A 15,569-nucleotide genomic window follows, 5' to 3' on the forward strand; every position below is an offset into this window, starting at 1 on the left:
CATGGTAAGAGCTCCTCCTGGGACAGGCCCTTTTAGCTTAAATTTTTTTAGGCAATTTGGGGGAAGGTCAAATCTTCTTCCAGTTTCTTCTGAGCTTTGTCTTCAGCTCAAAATAATCTGCATAAAAGAGTGGCACATCTTGGGGTGGCCTGCCCTGAACCCCATCAAAGGTTTGTGGCAACCCTGCATCAAGGAAGTGTATCAGCGCCATTTTTCCTTCTGCATTTGCTCACTTTGGGTCTTTGTGTCACATTTCAGTAATACTCACAAAGTTTGAAACTTTTTCATCATTGTTAACTTGTTAGATTGATCTGTGATCAGTGATCTTTGATGTTACTATGGTAATTGTTTTGGTGTGCCACGAACTGTGCCCATGTGAGACAGCAAACTAAATTGATATATGTTGTGGGTGTACTGACTGCTGTACCCACCAGCCATTCCCCCATCTCTCTCCCTCTCCTCAGGCCTCCCTATTGCCTGAGACACAACACTATGGAAATTAGGCTGATTAATAACCCTAGAGTGGCCTCTAAGTGTTCAAGTGAAAGGAAGAGTTGCATGTCTCTCACTTTAAATGAAAAGCCAGAAAGGGTTAAGCTTAGTGAGGAAGGAATGTCAAAAGCCTAAATAGGCCAAAAGTTAGACCTCTTGGGCCAAATAGTTAGCTAAATTATGAATGCAAAGGAAAAGTTCTTGAAGGAAATTAAAAGTGCTACTCCAGTGAACACATGAATGATAAGAAAGCAAAACAGCCTCATTGCTGATATGGAGAAACTTTAGTGTTCTGGATAGAAGATCAAACCAGCCATGACATTCCCTTAAACCAAAGCCTAATGCAGAGCAAGGCCCTAACTTTCTTCAATTCTATAAAGGCTGAGCCAGTGAAGAATCTGCAGAAGAAGAGGTTGACTCTAGAAGAGGTTAGTTCATGAAATTTAAGGAAAGAAGCCATCTCCGTAACATAAAAGTGCAAAGTGAAGCAGCAAGTGCTGATGGAGAAGCTGCAACAAGTTCTCCAGAAGATCCAGCTGAGATCATTAATGAAGGGGGCCACTCTAAACAACAGATTTTCAGTGCACATAAAAGAGCCTTCTGTTGGAAGAAGATGCCATCTAGGAATTTCATCACTAGAGAGGAGAAGTCAATGCCTGGCTTCAAGGCTTCAAAGGACAGGCTGACTCTCTTGTTAGGGGCTAATGCAGCTGGTGATTGAAGTTGAAGCCAATGCTTATTTACCATTCTGAAAATGCTAGGGTCCCTAAGAATTGTGCTAAATCTACTCAGCCCATGCTCTATAAATCGAACAACAAAGCCTGGATGACAGCACGTCTGTTTACAACACAGTTTGTGGAATATTTTAAGCCCAATGTTGAGACCTACTGCTCAGAAAAAAAAGACTCCCCCTCAATATATTAATGCTCATTGACAATGCACCTGGCACCCAAGAGCTCTGATGGAGATGTATAATTAGAATAGTGTTTTTGTGCCTGCTAACACAACATCCATCCTGCAGAATCTGGGCAGTAATGTTGATCATGAATCAAAGAGTAATTTTCACTTTCAAGTCTTATTATTTCAGAAACACATTTCATAAGGTTATAGCTGTCATAGATAGTGATTCCTCTGATGGATCTGGGGAAAGGAAGTTGAAAACTTTCTGGAAAGGACTCACCATTCAACAAGCCATTAAGAACATTTATGATTCATAGGAAGAGGTTAAAATACCAGCCTTAACAAGAGTTCGGAAGAAGTTAATTCTAACCCTCCCGGATGACTTTGAGGGGTTCAAGACTCCAGTGGAGGAAGAAACTGCAGATGTGGTGGGAATAGCAAGAGAACTGGAATTAGAAGTAGAGGCTGAAGATGTGACTGAATTGCTGCAACCTCAAGACAAAACTTAATGGATGAGGAGTTGCTTCTTATGGATGAGCAAAGAAAGTGGTGTCTTGAAATGGAATCTAGTCTGGGGAAGATACTGTGAAGATTGTTGAAATGACAATAAAGGATTTAGAATATTACATAAACTTTGATGAAGAAGTGACAAGGTTTGAGAGGAGTGACTCCAACTTTTTTTTTTAAAGATTGGCACCTAGGCTAACAACTGTTGCCAATCTTCCTTTTTTTTTTTTTTTTTTTAAGGATTGGCACCTGGGCTAACAACTGTTGCCAACCTTTTTTTTTTTTTTTCTGCTTTATTTCCCACACCCCTCCGGTACATAGTTGTATATCTTAGTTGCAGGTCCTTCTAGTTGTGGGATATGGGATGCCGCCTCAACGTGGCCTGACAAGCAGTGCCATGTCCGCGCCCAGGATCCGAACCCTGGGCTGCCGCAGCGGAGCGCGCGAACTTAACCACTCGGCCACGGAGCCAGCCCCTGACTCCAACTTTAAAGAAGTTCTTCTGTGGGTAAAATGCTATCAAACAGCATCACAGGCTGTAGACAAATTGTTTGTGAAAGGAAGAGTCTATTGATGTTCCAGACTTCATTGTTGTCTTGAAAAAATCTCCACAGCCATCCTAACCTTCAGCAACAACCACCCTGATCAGTCAGCAGCCATCAACACCGAGGCTAGACTCTTCCCAAAAAAAAGATTACAACTCTCTGAAGGTTCAGATGATGATTTTAGCAATAAAGTCTTTTTTAATGTTTCTAATTCTTTTTTTAGGCATAATTCTGTTGCACATCTAATAGACCGTACAGTGTAAATAAAACTTTTATATGCACTGGGAAACCCAGAAATTCATGTGACTCACTTTGCTGCGACATTCATTTTATTGTGGTGCTCTGGTACTGAAACCACAATATCTCCAAGGTATGCTTGTATGGTTTCAGCTCATAGATTTAGGTCTCTGATCCACTTTGAGTTAATTTTTGCATGTGGTGTGAGGTAGCAGTCTGACTTCATTCATTTGCATGTGGAGATCCAGTTGTTGCAGTGTGTTGAGAAGACTATTGTTTCCCCCATTGAGTTGTTTGGCACTCTTGTCAAAAAGGAATTGGACATCAAGAGAATGAGAAGATGAGGCATAAACTAGGGGAGAATATTTCTAAAAGACATATTTGATAAAAGATTGTTATAAAAATAAACAAAGAACTCTTAAAAATCAACAATAAGAAAACCAAAAACTCAATTAACGATGGGCAAAATATCCGAACAGACATCTCACCAAAAAAGACATATATTTGGAAAGTAAGCATATGAGAGTTGCTCCACATCCTATGTGATTAGGGAATTGCAAATTAAAACAACAATGAGATACCAGTACACACCTGTTAGAATGGCGGAAATCCAATAGACTGACAACACTTAATGTTGCTGAGGATGCAGAGCAACAGGAACGCTCATTCATTGCTGGTGACAATGCAATATGGCACAGCAAGTTTGGAAGACGGTTTGGAAATTTCTTACAAAACTGAACACAGTGTTATCGTATGAATCAGCAACCACGCTCCTTGCATTTACCCAAATGAGTTGAAAACTTGTGTCCACACAAAAACCTGCACATGGATGTCTACAGCAGCTTTATTCATAATCGCCAAAACTTGACAGCAGCCAGGATGTCCTTCAGTAGGTGAATGGATAAATAACTGTGGTTCATCCAGACAATGGAATATTATTTAGTGCTAAAAATAAATGAGCTATTAAGCCGTGAAAAGACATGGAGAAACTTAAGTGCATATTACTAAGTGAAAGGAGCCAATCTGAAAAAGCTACATACTGTATGATTCGATTACAACTCTATGACCTTCTGGAAAGACCAAACTGTGGAGACAGTGAAAAGATCAGTGGTTGCCAGGGGTTAGTGGGGAGGGAGGGACGAATAGGTGAAGCACAGAGGATTTTTAGGGCTTACTGTAATAGTGTGCACACATCATTATACATTTGTTGAAACCCATGGGAAGTGCAACACCAAGAGTGAGCCCTAATGTAAACCATGGACTGTAGGTGATAATGATGTGTCAATGCAGGCTCCTCAGTTATAACAAATGTGCTGATCTGGTGGGGGATGTTGACAGTGGGGGAGGCTGTGCATGTGTGGGAGCTGAGGGAATATGAGAACTCCACCTTCTGCTCAATTTTGTTGTGAACCTAAAACTGCTGTAAAAAAAAATTCTATTTTTAAAAAATCTATTGGCCATAATTTTAAATTGGTCATAAATTTTTAAAAATTATTTTTCCATGTTTTTGGACTGTCAGTTCTATTCCATTGATCTATGTCTCTCCTTATGTCAGTAACACACTGTCTTGATTCCTGTAGCTTTGTAGTCAGTTGAGAAATCAGAACATGTAAGTCCTCCAACTTTGCTCTTTGTCAAAATTGTTTTGGCTCTTCTGGGTCCCTTGCATCTCCACACGAATTTTAGGATCAACTTGATAATTTCTGCAAAACAGGCATTTGGGATTTTAATAGGGATTTAACTGAATCTGCAGAGGGATTTGGGGAGTGTCGCCTTCTTGACAATATTAGGTATTCCAGTCCATGAACATGGGATGTCTTTCCACTTATTTAGGTCTTCTTTAATTTTTTTCAATGACATTTAGTAGTTGTCAGTGTACAAGTCTTGCATTTCTTTTGTTAAACTTACTCTAAATATGTTTATACATAATTTTTTTTTGATGCTTTGTAGGCAGAATTATTTTCTTAATTTCATTACTGGATAGTTCACTGTAGGTGTATAAAAATACAGTTGTTTTTTGTATATTGCTTTGTGTCCTGCACCTTTACTGAATTGGTTTATTAGTTCTAATACTTTTTGTGTGGACTCTGGGGTTTTCTAATATAAGATCTTGTCATCTGTGGTTACAGATAGTTTTACTCCTCCCTTTCCAATCTGGATTCCTTTTATTTCATGTTCTCACCTAATTGGCATGGCCAGAGCCCCAGTAAAATGTTGGATACACGTGGTGAGAGGACCTCCTGATGCTGTTCCTGAGCAAGGGGAAAGCTTTTATTCTCTCTCCACTGAGCACAGCAGCTGAGGGGTTTTCGTGGATGGTCTTTGTCAGTTTGAGGGCGGTCCCTTCTAGTCCAGGTTTGTGGACTGTTTTTTCTGTGTCTTTTGAGACCATCATGTGGATTTTGTCCTTTATTCTGTTGGTGTGACATATTCCATTGATTGATTTTCAGATGTTAAATTAATCTTGCATTCCTGGGATGAATTCCTTCTGGTCCTTTTTATATGTTGCTGGATTTGACTTGCTAGTACTCAGTCTAGCAATCCTGCATCTATATTCATAAATGATATTGGTCTGTGGTTTCATTCCTGGTGATGTCTTTGTTGGGTTTGGTGTCAGGGTGCTCCTGGCTTGTGTAGGATGAGGTGTGAAGTGTTCTCTCTTCGTCTTGTGTTTTTGGTGCTTGCTCTTCACTGCATCTTCATGTGTTGCTCAGTGTAACTGCCTTGCTCACTGGGGTCCAGCACTTGGCCCAGCCATGTCCCTGGAAGTTTACAGTTTACTGCATCGACCACGCTTGGCCACGAGTATACATTGGGTGTTGGCCCCTGTGAAGGGGTGTGGTGAGAGCCCCTCTCTGAGTAGAGGAAAAGTCAGTGCTCTGAAACCCTGCACACCAGCTCTCAGGTGGCCGTTGGTCAGGCCTTGGGGGAGCTCCTGTTACACAACTGCCCAGGCTTCTTGGTTGGAAATGCATTTTTCTGGGTTTCTGTGAAGGCGTTTCAGAGCAAGGAACATCTGCTCAGTTATGTTTAGGCCACACAGGAGCGAGGTGTGGGAGGAGTCACCCCTGCAGGAAGTGGGAGCCCATCTGAGAAGCTCCTCAAGACAATGTCAGCCACATACCAGAAGGGAGCAAGGAGCTGGCTAAGGCAGAGTGCTCCAAGTGGCACCATCTTGCCTGGGAGTCCACCACCCTGTCACCAGCCCCCGAGCCAGACAGCCTGCAGGTGCCCCTAACGTCCTATCCCACAAACCACATAGAAACCTGACAACATGGAGAGAGTTCTGGGGGAAGAGGACAACTGTTTTGGTTTTGCTTTGCTTGGATGGATGGTCCTCATTTTGCTGTAAACAAGTTCACACCCTGTCACACCAGCCTTTCCACTTTCAAAGGAGTGGGAAGAACAGAAGGACGAAGACCACTCAGCCCAGGAATAAATAAGCAGGAGGGGAGGGTTGTGTTGGTCACATGATGAGATGTGTCCCCGTGATGCAGGGACTGGCATGGAGCAGATGCTCAGTCCGCGACTCCTCTCACAGATATCCACAGTGGGGAGCTGCTGTTAGGGTCCCCCAGGGTCCTCCAGGCTTGACAGGTGCTCCTGGGCTGGGAGGGAGTGCCATTGGTATCTGAAGGGCCCTAGGGGTGACCCAAGCTGGAGGGCTGGGGGTGGTCCCCCGGGGTCTGCTTGCCTCCTTTCGGGACACTGTCTGTAGCTGGAAGCTCAGAACAGCCAGCATGAGTTCTGCCAATTCACAGAACACTCCCCACAGCCGGGCGCTCCCTCGTCAGTTGATGAGGGTGGCCTACTGCCATCCCATTGTGCTAGAGGTCAGGGACTGCCTAGGGCCTCTCAGCCACATTCACACCCTCATCTTACCAGTGTCTTGCCTGACTCCCGCAGCCCCCACACCTCCCAGGGTCGAGGGGCCTGGATGGTGCCCAAGCTGGTGGAGTCTGTGTGTGGGGATGAGGGATCAAGGAGGACGTCTGCAGCAGTGGAAAGCGGGTGGGCTCCAGACCCCACCCAGACCTGGACCTTAGCCTCCACCTGCCTCCTGAGGCCACCTGGTGACCTGGGCTAGTCGCTTACCTGGAGGCCTGGATTTCCTCATCTGTGAACCGGGCACAGTCACAGGGCTTCCCTAGAACCTGGGGAGCGCTGGTCTTGACCGTGTGAGATGTGGGCAGGGTGGGCTGAGGGCATGTATGACTGTGAGGCCGGGCCCAGTGCTGGATTTGGCCCAGGGGTGGGGTGGGCTCTGCACACTGAGGGACAGTGATGGGGACAGCAGATGAGTCGCAGCAAGTCCCTCCAGACAGAAGGCCATGGCTAGGGTGCCTGGAGACAGGGTCATGGTGAAAGTGGCTCTGGCAGTGACACAGCATGGGGATGTCAGGGTGTGGGGATGGGGTGCCGGGCCTTGGCATCAGACTCAGGGCCCAATGCTCCCCCACTGCCAGCGGGGTGCACAGATACAGCAGCCTGGAGTGGCAGGGGTTGGGGTATGAACGTGGCAGTTTGAGGCATGTTGGCCACCTGGGTTACAGCCAGGGACACAGAGTCGCTCCTGTTCCCATTCCTGGGGCCTGGCCCAGCTCTGGGGAATCCTCGGGTTTCCACCCTGCTCTCAGATCCCAGAGCACTGGAGCGGTTCCTAGCTGGACCTCCTGGGGCTGCCCCCTCTCCACCCTCAGGGCCCCACTCAGGCATGCTGGGATGGAGCATGACCAGGCTCCCTCTCTGCCCAGGAGGCAAGCTGAAGGGATCCCCATGCTTCCCTGTGACCTCCTCCCCACCCTGCTGCCAGGCCCTGAGCCTGCCTCATCCAGCCCTGCAGCTGCCAGTGGTTCCAGGCTTGGGTCCCCAGGGCAGGGTCAGAACATGGACTGAAGGCTGGTCAGGACCCAGGGCAGACTGTCACTCCCCTCTCACCCTCGTAGGTGCCGGCAGCTGGCTTGGTGCTCCTCTCAGCTGTCAACCATGGCCCGGGGACTGCCCAGCACCGCCAGACTGGCGCACTTTTGCCAGAAGCTGAACCGGCTGAAGACACTGGAGGAGCCCACCATGGAGAAGTCGCTGCGGCGCCACCTGACCACACTGGAACTGACCCTGCTGGGCGTGGGTGCCACGGTGGGCGTGGGCCTCTATGTGCTCATGGGAACTGTGGCTCAGGAGATGGCTGGCCCTGCAGTGATTGTGTCCTTCAGCGTGGCTGCCGTGGCCTCCCTGCTGGCAGCCTTGTGTTACGTGGAGTTTGAGGCACGTGTGCCCTGCACGGACTCTCCCTACCTCTGCACCTATGTGTCCATGGGTGAGCTGTGGGCCTTCCTCGTTGGCTGGATTGTGCTTCTCCAGTGTCTCATCAGTGGAGCTGCCATGGCCCGCTCCTGGAGCCACAACCTAGACGCCATCTTCAGCCACAACATCCGCAGCTTCACTGAGGCCCATGTCGGCATCTGGCAGGTGCCCTTCCTGGCCCAGTACCCAGACTTCTTGGCTGCTGTCATCATACTTGTTGCTTCTGGATATGTCTCCTCTGGAGTCCGCACCTCTTCTTGGGTCAATCACACCTTCTCTGCCATCAGCCTTGTCATCATCCTCTTCATCATCATCCTGGGATTTGTCCTGGCCCGCCCGCACAACTGGAGTGCTGAGGAGGGCGGCTTTGCGCCCTTTGGTTTCACCGGCATCATGACTGGTGCCGCCATCTGCTTCTATGCCTTCGTGGGCTTTGGCGCTATTGCTGCCTCCAGTGTTGAGGCCCGGAACCCAAAGCGAGCAGTGCTTAAGGCCACTGCCATCTCTCTTGTCCTGGTGGCTGGCACCTACATCCTCGTCTCCACAGTCCTCACGCTCATGGTGCCCTGGCACAGCCTGGACCCTTACTGGGCACTCGCTGATGCCTTCCACCAGCGGGGCTATAGCTGGGCGGGCTTCATTGTGGCGGCTGGCTCCATCTGCGGTAAGGGGCCCTTCTGGACAAGGTGGGAGGGAACAGGGTGGTGGGGCCCTGCCCTAAGCCTCCAGGGAACACGTCTCCTCTGGGCCTGTGCTCCCAGTTGCATCCTGGGCCCAGGAAGGTGCTAATGATTAGACTCTCCACCCAGGCTTGTGGGAGGGACCTACTCACCACCTCTCCCAGTTCTACACAGAATGTCAGTTCTGGGCATGTGCTTCCAGATCCTTCCAGGCAGAGGGATTTAGCCCTCAGATTCTCCAGTGAGCCTGTTACTGAAACTGGGCTGTCCCCTTCCTGGGTGGTGAGGGGGAACAATCCAGCACCCACATACACTCGGCCTCACTCTGAGAGCCCAGGCAAACTCATGCCCATGATCCCAAGGGGCTACCCATGCCCTGGCCTCAGCTGTAGCCCCAGGTGGGCCTGTCCACCATGCTGATGTCTCTCCAACCTCTGCCGCAGCCATCAACACTGTCCTGCTCAACATCTTCTTGTTCTTGCAACGCATGGTCTGTGCCATGGCTGCCGACGGGCTCTTATTCCAGGTGTTTGCCCACGTGCACCCCCGGACCCAGGTGCCTGTGGTGGGCATCATGGTGCTTGGGGTCCTCATGGCTTTCCTGGCACTGCTGCTGGACTTCAAGGCACTGGTACACTTCCTCTCCATTGGGACGCTGCTGGAATGTACTGTTTTGCCCACCAGCATTATCATTATACGCTTCCGAAAGGCCCCATCCGGTTCTCAGGACCCAGACAGCCCTGAGGGCACAGAGCAGGCTTCACCTGAGCCCGGGCAGCTGCGATCAGCCCTGAGGCCCTACCTCCGCTTCCTGGGTGGGTGCAGACCCGGAGCCGCTGTGGCTTGGGCCCTCGGTGTCCTGGTGGGCTCGGCCATCACCCTGGACTGTGTGCTGGTCTTTGGGGACTCGGCCCTGAACCTCCCGCCCTGGGGCTACACCCTGCTGCTCCTGCTCAGCTCCGCCACGTTTCTGCTCAGTCTCCTCGTCCTGGGGGCCCACCAGCAGCAGCGCCGGCAGGACACCTTTCAGGTACTTCCTCCAGCCAGCGCCCACCGCGCTCAGCCCAGCCAGCTCCCTTCGCCCCTTCCTCCTCTGCCGTGGCAGGATGCACCAGGGCTGCAGGGTGGGGGAGGCCAGTGCCCCACACCCCTCTCTCTGCATGGCGGGTGGGCCCTTGTCTCTGGAATCTCCAGAGGCAGAGAAAGGCTCTGTGGACTCCCGAGAAATCAGGCCCTGGGCCAGCAGCCCTTCCCTGCAGCTCAGCCCAGCCCTGCCCTTGTCCCCTCAGGTTCCCATGGTGCCCCTGATTCCCGCCGTGAGCATCCTCCTCAACGTCTTCCTCATGCTGCACCTGAGCTACCTGACCTGGCTGGGCTTGTCCATCTGTCTGCTTCTCGGTGAGTGGGGGCCAGGCTGGGACCCCAGGGGGCTGCAGGAGGAGGGCAAGCAGGGAAGCAGGGCTGGGACCTACTCTTCAGGCTTATGCCACCCTTTCAGGACTCGCAGTGTATTTTGGCTACGGCATCTGGCACAGCAAGGAGAACCAGCGGAAACGGCCAGGGTTGGCTGTCCCACTCGGCAGCCTGGAGGAGATGGTGCCAGCCCTGCAGCCCCCTAGCCAGACGCCAGCGCAGGAGCCCAGCCACACAGAGCAGCCCTCTAGTCCATGAGGACCACTGGGGCCTGCCTGCTGTCCCCCACCTCCTCAGAGGCCAAAGGAGCTGCCAGCCCCTCTATCCAGGGCAGCTTGGGTTTGCAGACCTGCCCATGCTGGGGCATCCTCAGGACCTTAGGACCTCAGCCCAGGTGCTGAGCTTCGAGTCTTTGGGAGTGGGCTATGGCCAGCACTGCTGTGGTGAACTCTGCCCAGCATCCTCCAGTTTATGACCAAGTCCAGCTACCTGGGCAGGTGGAGTAGGGCGGGCAGGGAAGAGGCCCGAACCCCAAGGATCCACAATAATAACTGCTCAGCCATGTGGCCCATCTCCATGTCTACTGTGGAGTTCTTTGTGGCACTGACTCCTCACCTGCCCCAGGGAAAGAGACAGTTGTCCCCAATCCACAGCAAAGGTGCAGAGGTTCTGTAAGGGGGAGGTGCCAGCCCTGGGACAGTCTTGAGTCAGGGACACAGCCAGGCCTTGGTCCCTGTGTCCTGCCCTCAGGCCAGTCCCCTCTGCCAAGCTCAGAGGGGTGCTACACACACCAGACAGAGAGGTCCATGACAGGACAGGGCTAAGCTCCCTTCCAGGTTCCCCACATGTCCTCTTGGAGATGGATGCTGAGAGCAGAGCCTGGATCCCAAGGTGGTCACTTAGAAAGGGCAGTGCAGTTCCAGGGTCCCCTCGGTTTCTCAGGGCTCCCAGAGAGCAGGGCAATCCTGAGGCCTGCCCCGGATGGAGAGGCCCCCTGCCTGGGCACACGCACAGGCACACACAGCCCACACGGTCCGCTGGGCGTGCACCCACGTGCAGACTGAGGCAGCAGCTGTTTCCCAGCCCAGGGCTGCCTGCAGCTTCCAGCTGCCTCTCTCCCTGCCGCCCCCTCAGGGCTTTGTGACAAAGGCTCGGGATGGGACACACGTGGGCAGTTGGGTGCACAAGCACCTGGGCCTGCTCCAGGTAACTTCAGCCCACCTGTGGTGTTGGGGCCTCATGCTTGGGGATCTCCAGGCCCACGCTGCACCCCCTGTGGCCTCCCCAAGGCCACGCTCCATCTACCATAGACGCCTCCCCATCCCCGTTCCTGCCTGTGAGGACCACACAGGAAGCCACTGGCTTTGGCAGCTTTACTCCTCCACTCTCTGCAGCCTCAACATCACTTTCTCTGGGCCCCAAGGACAAGCAAGGACACATGACCCCACTCCAATAACCAGGCCTCAGGGCCGTGATCTCTCTCCCCGGCCCTTCTGACCCCGCCTCCCATGGACACTGCCCTGGGGGTGAGAGGCAGCAGGGACCCCAAGGCTTTGCTGAGGCTCCAGGTACCAGATGATTCCAGATCCTGCCCAGCCTGAGCCCCAGGCCTCCCCTCCCCAGCCTGGCCCATGGCACTCCACGAGCAAGCTGCCAGCATGGCCCTGCTCACCAGGGACCAAAGAGGAGGCAGCCCCTTGTCTCCCTGGGGTGGGTACCCTGAATCCTGCCCCTCCCTGGGACCCAGAGAGGGCTTGGCTCCTGCAGCCTCGTCCTTCCCCTCCTGACTGTGGGTGCAGGACACGGGGAAATTCTCCAGCAGGCAGGACTCAGGCCCTCAGGGGAATTCCAGAACCTGAACAGGCCAGCCTGCTGGGGCCTCCGTGTCCTCTGTTAGGGACATTCTCTCCAGCCCCTGGGCTCTACGTGGGGTCTTGGTCAGAGTGTGGTCCTCGTGCAGTTGCCTCAGGCTGGGTGGGCAGCTGCCCAGACACATTCTCAGTGTGACCTTGGGCAGCAGTGACACATGTGTCCAGAGATACAGCCTCCCCACCCCATGGCTCCCAGAAGCCCAGTGAGCAGGTTCTGGGGTGTTGGGCTGGGGGTTACCAAGGAGACATATAGAAGGTCCCAAAGGACCCCATGCCCACCAACTCAGCCCCTCCCCCCCATCCCAGCCCTCCACAGCCAGAGGGCTGCCACCAGGAAGGGGCTGGTGCTCATCAGCTGAGCAGAGGTGCCTGTGCCTTGTCTGGGGCCCTAGGGGCTCGGAGCATCTGCCCACTACACTCCTCACTCCATGGATGAGGCCCAGAGCTGGGAGGGGTTCTGCCCTGGGAACCCAGCACAGAGCAGCTGCCACACTCCTCCTGTCAGGCTGCCTTCTCCCTGGCCTTGGACTCTGGCTGCACAGACCCCAGTGTGGGGCAGCTGAGAGGGCAGGGGCTCTCCCTGTGAGGGGGTGCTAGCAGGCGGAGGAGGGCTGGGAGCCAGGCAGGGCCGGAGGTGACCACAGCCAGTGTGGTGGACAGCTGGTGAGCGGGGAGCTGCTGGGAACACTGGAGACGGAGCCTGGGAGAGCGTCTGCAGCCGCAGCCCCAGCCCCAGCTGGAGCCCCACTGGACCAGCGCCCTGCGTCATGTTCCCTGCAGTCTCTACACAAAACTGGCTTCTGTGGTCCCCAGGCAGCACCTGCCTGCCGAGGCTGGAGCTCAAGGAGGGACAGTCTGTCTGGGAGCTGAAGGGTGGAATTCTCCCCCCACCCCTGCCCTGGTCCTGCCGGGGCTTCAGCCATGAAGGAGCAAATTTGGGGCCACCACCCTTCCCAGCCCCCAACCCTCAACCCTCAACCCCCAACCAGCAGAGAAAGGCTACAGGCCTCAGGAATGGGCCAGTGAGTGGGTGCCAGGCCCACCCTGGTGACGACATCCAGCTCCCAGCAGCAGCAGTGGGGGCAGGTGCTGGGCCCCCTCTAAGGCACCTGGGCAGCCAGATGTGGGGGTGGGGAAGCTACCTGTTTGCTCAGGATTGGCAGTTCCCTTTGGGGCCTTTGTCCTCAGATGAGGACAGCAGGTCGGGACTCCAAAGTGTAGCCCAGGGTCAGGCAGGCCCGCAGCCCCCTCCTCATGCTTGGTCCTCCAGTAGAAATGGGCTTCTCCATCCATGTACAACAGCAGCAGGTCACAGAAGGGGGTGATTTGGGAGTGGCAGGGCAGATCCATGGCCTGGCCCCCAAACTGCCATCCCACCACCTCCACAGCCCTCATCTGAGACTCAGTGTCAGCACAGGGGCTCAGGGGGCACTCAGGGGGCACGTGCTTGCTGGCAGCCAGAGGGAGCCACCTTGGCCAGACTCGCCACACGCAGCCAAGCCGCTCCAGTGCCCAGAGTGAGGGTTGTGGGGATGAGCCCGAACTTCCCTGCCTGAGAGAGACCTGGGCTGAGCCTCTCTGCCTGTGGCTGTCACCCTCTCCCACCCCTCACCCCTGCCCACCCCACCTGCCCAGGCCTGGCCCCTACCTGCCCAGTGACGAGGATGTGGAAGCGGATCCCGTAGTGCTGAGCAGGCTCTGGGCCTCCATGCCTGAGGCCTCCCCACAGTGAGCGGCTGTCCTGGGGCAGGAGAGAGTCCAGTGGCTGCTCTGCCCACTCCTGGGGGGTCTGGCCCTCACAGGCCTCATCTTACTCATCCACTGACTCCAACCCCAGCCTGAGTCCAGGGTCTCAGACCTGTGTCATTGCTGAGGACACAGGGGACAAAGCAAGCTAGGACCTGCCTCTCAGAAGCTCCCTGCCTGCTGAGGGGACAGGAACAGAAAGGTCCCTAAACAGACACCAGCAGTGGGGATGGGGGAGGTGGGCATCCCGGGGCTGTGGGGTCCAGAGAGGGGCACTCACTCTCCCCTGGGAGCCAGGGAAGACTTCCTGCCGGGAGCCCCTCAGGCTGGATTCCCAGGGCTCAGGAAGGAGCTCTAGGCAGAGGTGGAGGGTGGGGAGAGAGCAGAGGGGAGGGGAGCAGGGTGTGGGTGGGTCCAGCCCCACATGGTTGCACAGGGCTGGGGGGGGGGCCAGTGAAGCCAGGCCAGGCAGGGCCCAGTGGGCAGTGTCACAGGGCATCACTTCCAGGGCTGGTGGCTGTGTGCACATCTGCGTGAGGGTGATGAGGTGACATGAGGAGGCAGAGGGATGGTGGTTCTGCTTGGGAGACTCAAAGACATGACAATACATGCAACGCAAGAGCGTTGAGTGCATCCTGGATTGGAAAATAAAAAGATTTAGGTCTATTATTGGCACAGCTGGGGAAATTTAAACGTTGGATTTCTTCTGCCAATGTCAAATTTCCTGAGTGTGACAAGAGGACAGTGGTCACCTGGGGAAGGTCCTCATTCTCAGGACAGCGTTGAGAGGGGTGAGTGTCTAGATATCTGCCACTTATTTTCCAATGGCTTCTGTGAAATCCATCTAAAGAGATCTGGCTCTGTCTGGAGTTGGAGAGAGAAAGCAAATGAGGCAAATGGAAAAAAAAAAAAAAAACCCCAGAGAATCCAGATGAAGGCTATACGGATTTTCATGGCACTAATCTTAGGAGTTTTCTATGGATTTTAAAAATTTTTTAGATAAAACCTTAAGGGAAAAGTAACAAGAAAGCCCCTGTGCCGTGGAGGGAGGTGCTGGAGGCAGGGCAGAGTGGAGGAGGGGCTGGGGTGAGGGGTCCCAGCTGCAGCAGGGTGTGGGGACAGATGGGGTGGAGGCCAAAGGGCTCAGGAGGGAGGCTGGATGGAGCCTGTGCTGGGGGACCTGGAGCTGAGAGACCCCCTCCTGCCCTGGGACCCCCTCACACACAGCAGAGCGTCCAGAGGGATGGGCCAGGCTGTGGTCTGTCCCGGCCACCACAGGAGGACAGGTGGGGGAGGACCTGGCTGAGGAGCAGCGGGTGGGCAGTGGGGCCACACCTGAAGTTGGAGCTCCTCTCCTGCAGCTGGAAGGAGTCATGGGGCCGGCAGTCAGAGCCCCTGGTGTCCAGGTCACAAGCCCAGCGGACGTGGATGCCACAGCACCGCCCTGCACACAGCGCATCACTGCTCCACCAGCATGCGGGCCCCAGACCCTCTCCCCCAGCCTCCCAGAACCCTGCCCCCACGGACCCACCAGCAATGCCAGGTCCTCAAAGACCCCTCCTGGCATGGTCACAAGGTCCCCCATGCAGAACACAGGGCAGTAGGGGCTGAAGTGTGGGCAACAGCAACAGAGCTTGAAATAGGTGGTGTCCCAGGTCTCCAAGGCATTGGACCTGAGGGAAGTGGGGCTGGCAGGGGGGTCGGGCCAGGCAGGACCCACCATGCTCACTTGGAGAAGTTGAACTTGCTGAAGGTGACTGTTTTTGATGAACAGCGTGAAGTTCTCAGCCTGGACCAGCAGGGGCTTCCTGCAGGTGGGAGGAGGTAAGGGACAGGCTCTGCTGTCCTGGGACTCTGGCCTGGGTGTCGGGGAC

The 15,569-nt window shown here is 53.9% G+C and overlaps 1 protein-coding gene and 1 long non-coding RNA gene across 12 annotated transcripts in view; both read left to right on the forward strand.

The window, feature by feature from the left end:
• The window catches only part of LOC139039716 (cationic amino acid transporter 4-like), a 37,393-nt gene extending 23,320 nt beyond the window's left edge, over positions 1 to 14,073 (forward strand). For 3 of the 7 annotated variants that reach the window (XM_070516482.1, XM_070516484.1, XM_070516481.1), the window contains 4 exons: positions 7,628 to 8,649; positions 9,109 to 9,695; positions 9,955 to 10,063; positions 10,164 to 14,071. In XM_070516482.1, coding sequence (XP_070372583.1) covers positions 7,668 to 8,649; positions 9,109 to 9,695; positions 9,955 to 10,063; positions 10,164 to 10,336 — 1,851 coding nt within the window. In that variant the 5' untranslated portion in view covers positions 7,628 to 7,667 and the 3' untranslated portion in view covers positions 10,337 to 14,071. Of the gene's footprint in view, positions 1 to 7,627; positions 8,650 to 9,108; positions 9,696 to 9,954; positions 10,064 to 10,163 lie in introns of all 7 variants that reach the window. The other 4 variants (XM_070516480.1, XM_070516483.1, XM_070516479.1 and 1 more) reach the window with 4 other exon arrangements.
• Positions 1 to 15,569, forward strand: part of LOC139045952 (uncharacterized) — a 305,429-nt gene that overhangs the window by 51,065 nt on the left and 238,795 nt on the right. The window lies entirely within an intron of this gene.

The sequence above is a fragment of the Equus asinus genome, chromosome 8 (assembly GCF_041296235.1).
Source record: "Equus asinus isolate D_3611 breed Donkey chromosome 8, EquAss-T2T_v2, whole genome shotgun sequence".
Classification (NCBI taxonomy): Eukaryota; Metazoa; Chordata; class Mammalia; order Perissodactyla; family Equidae; genus Equus; species Equus asinus.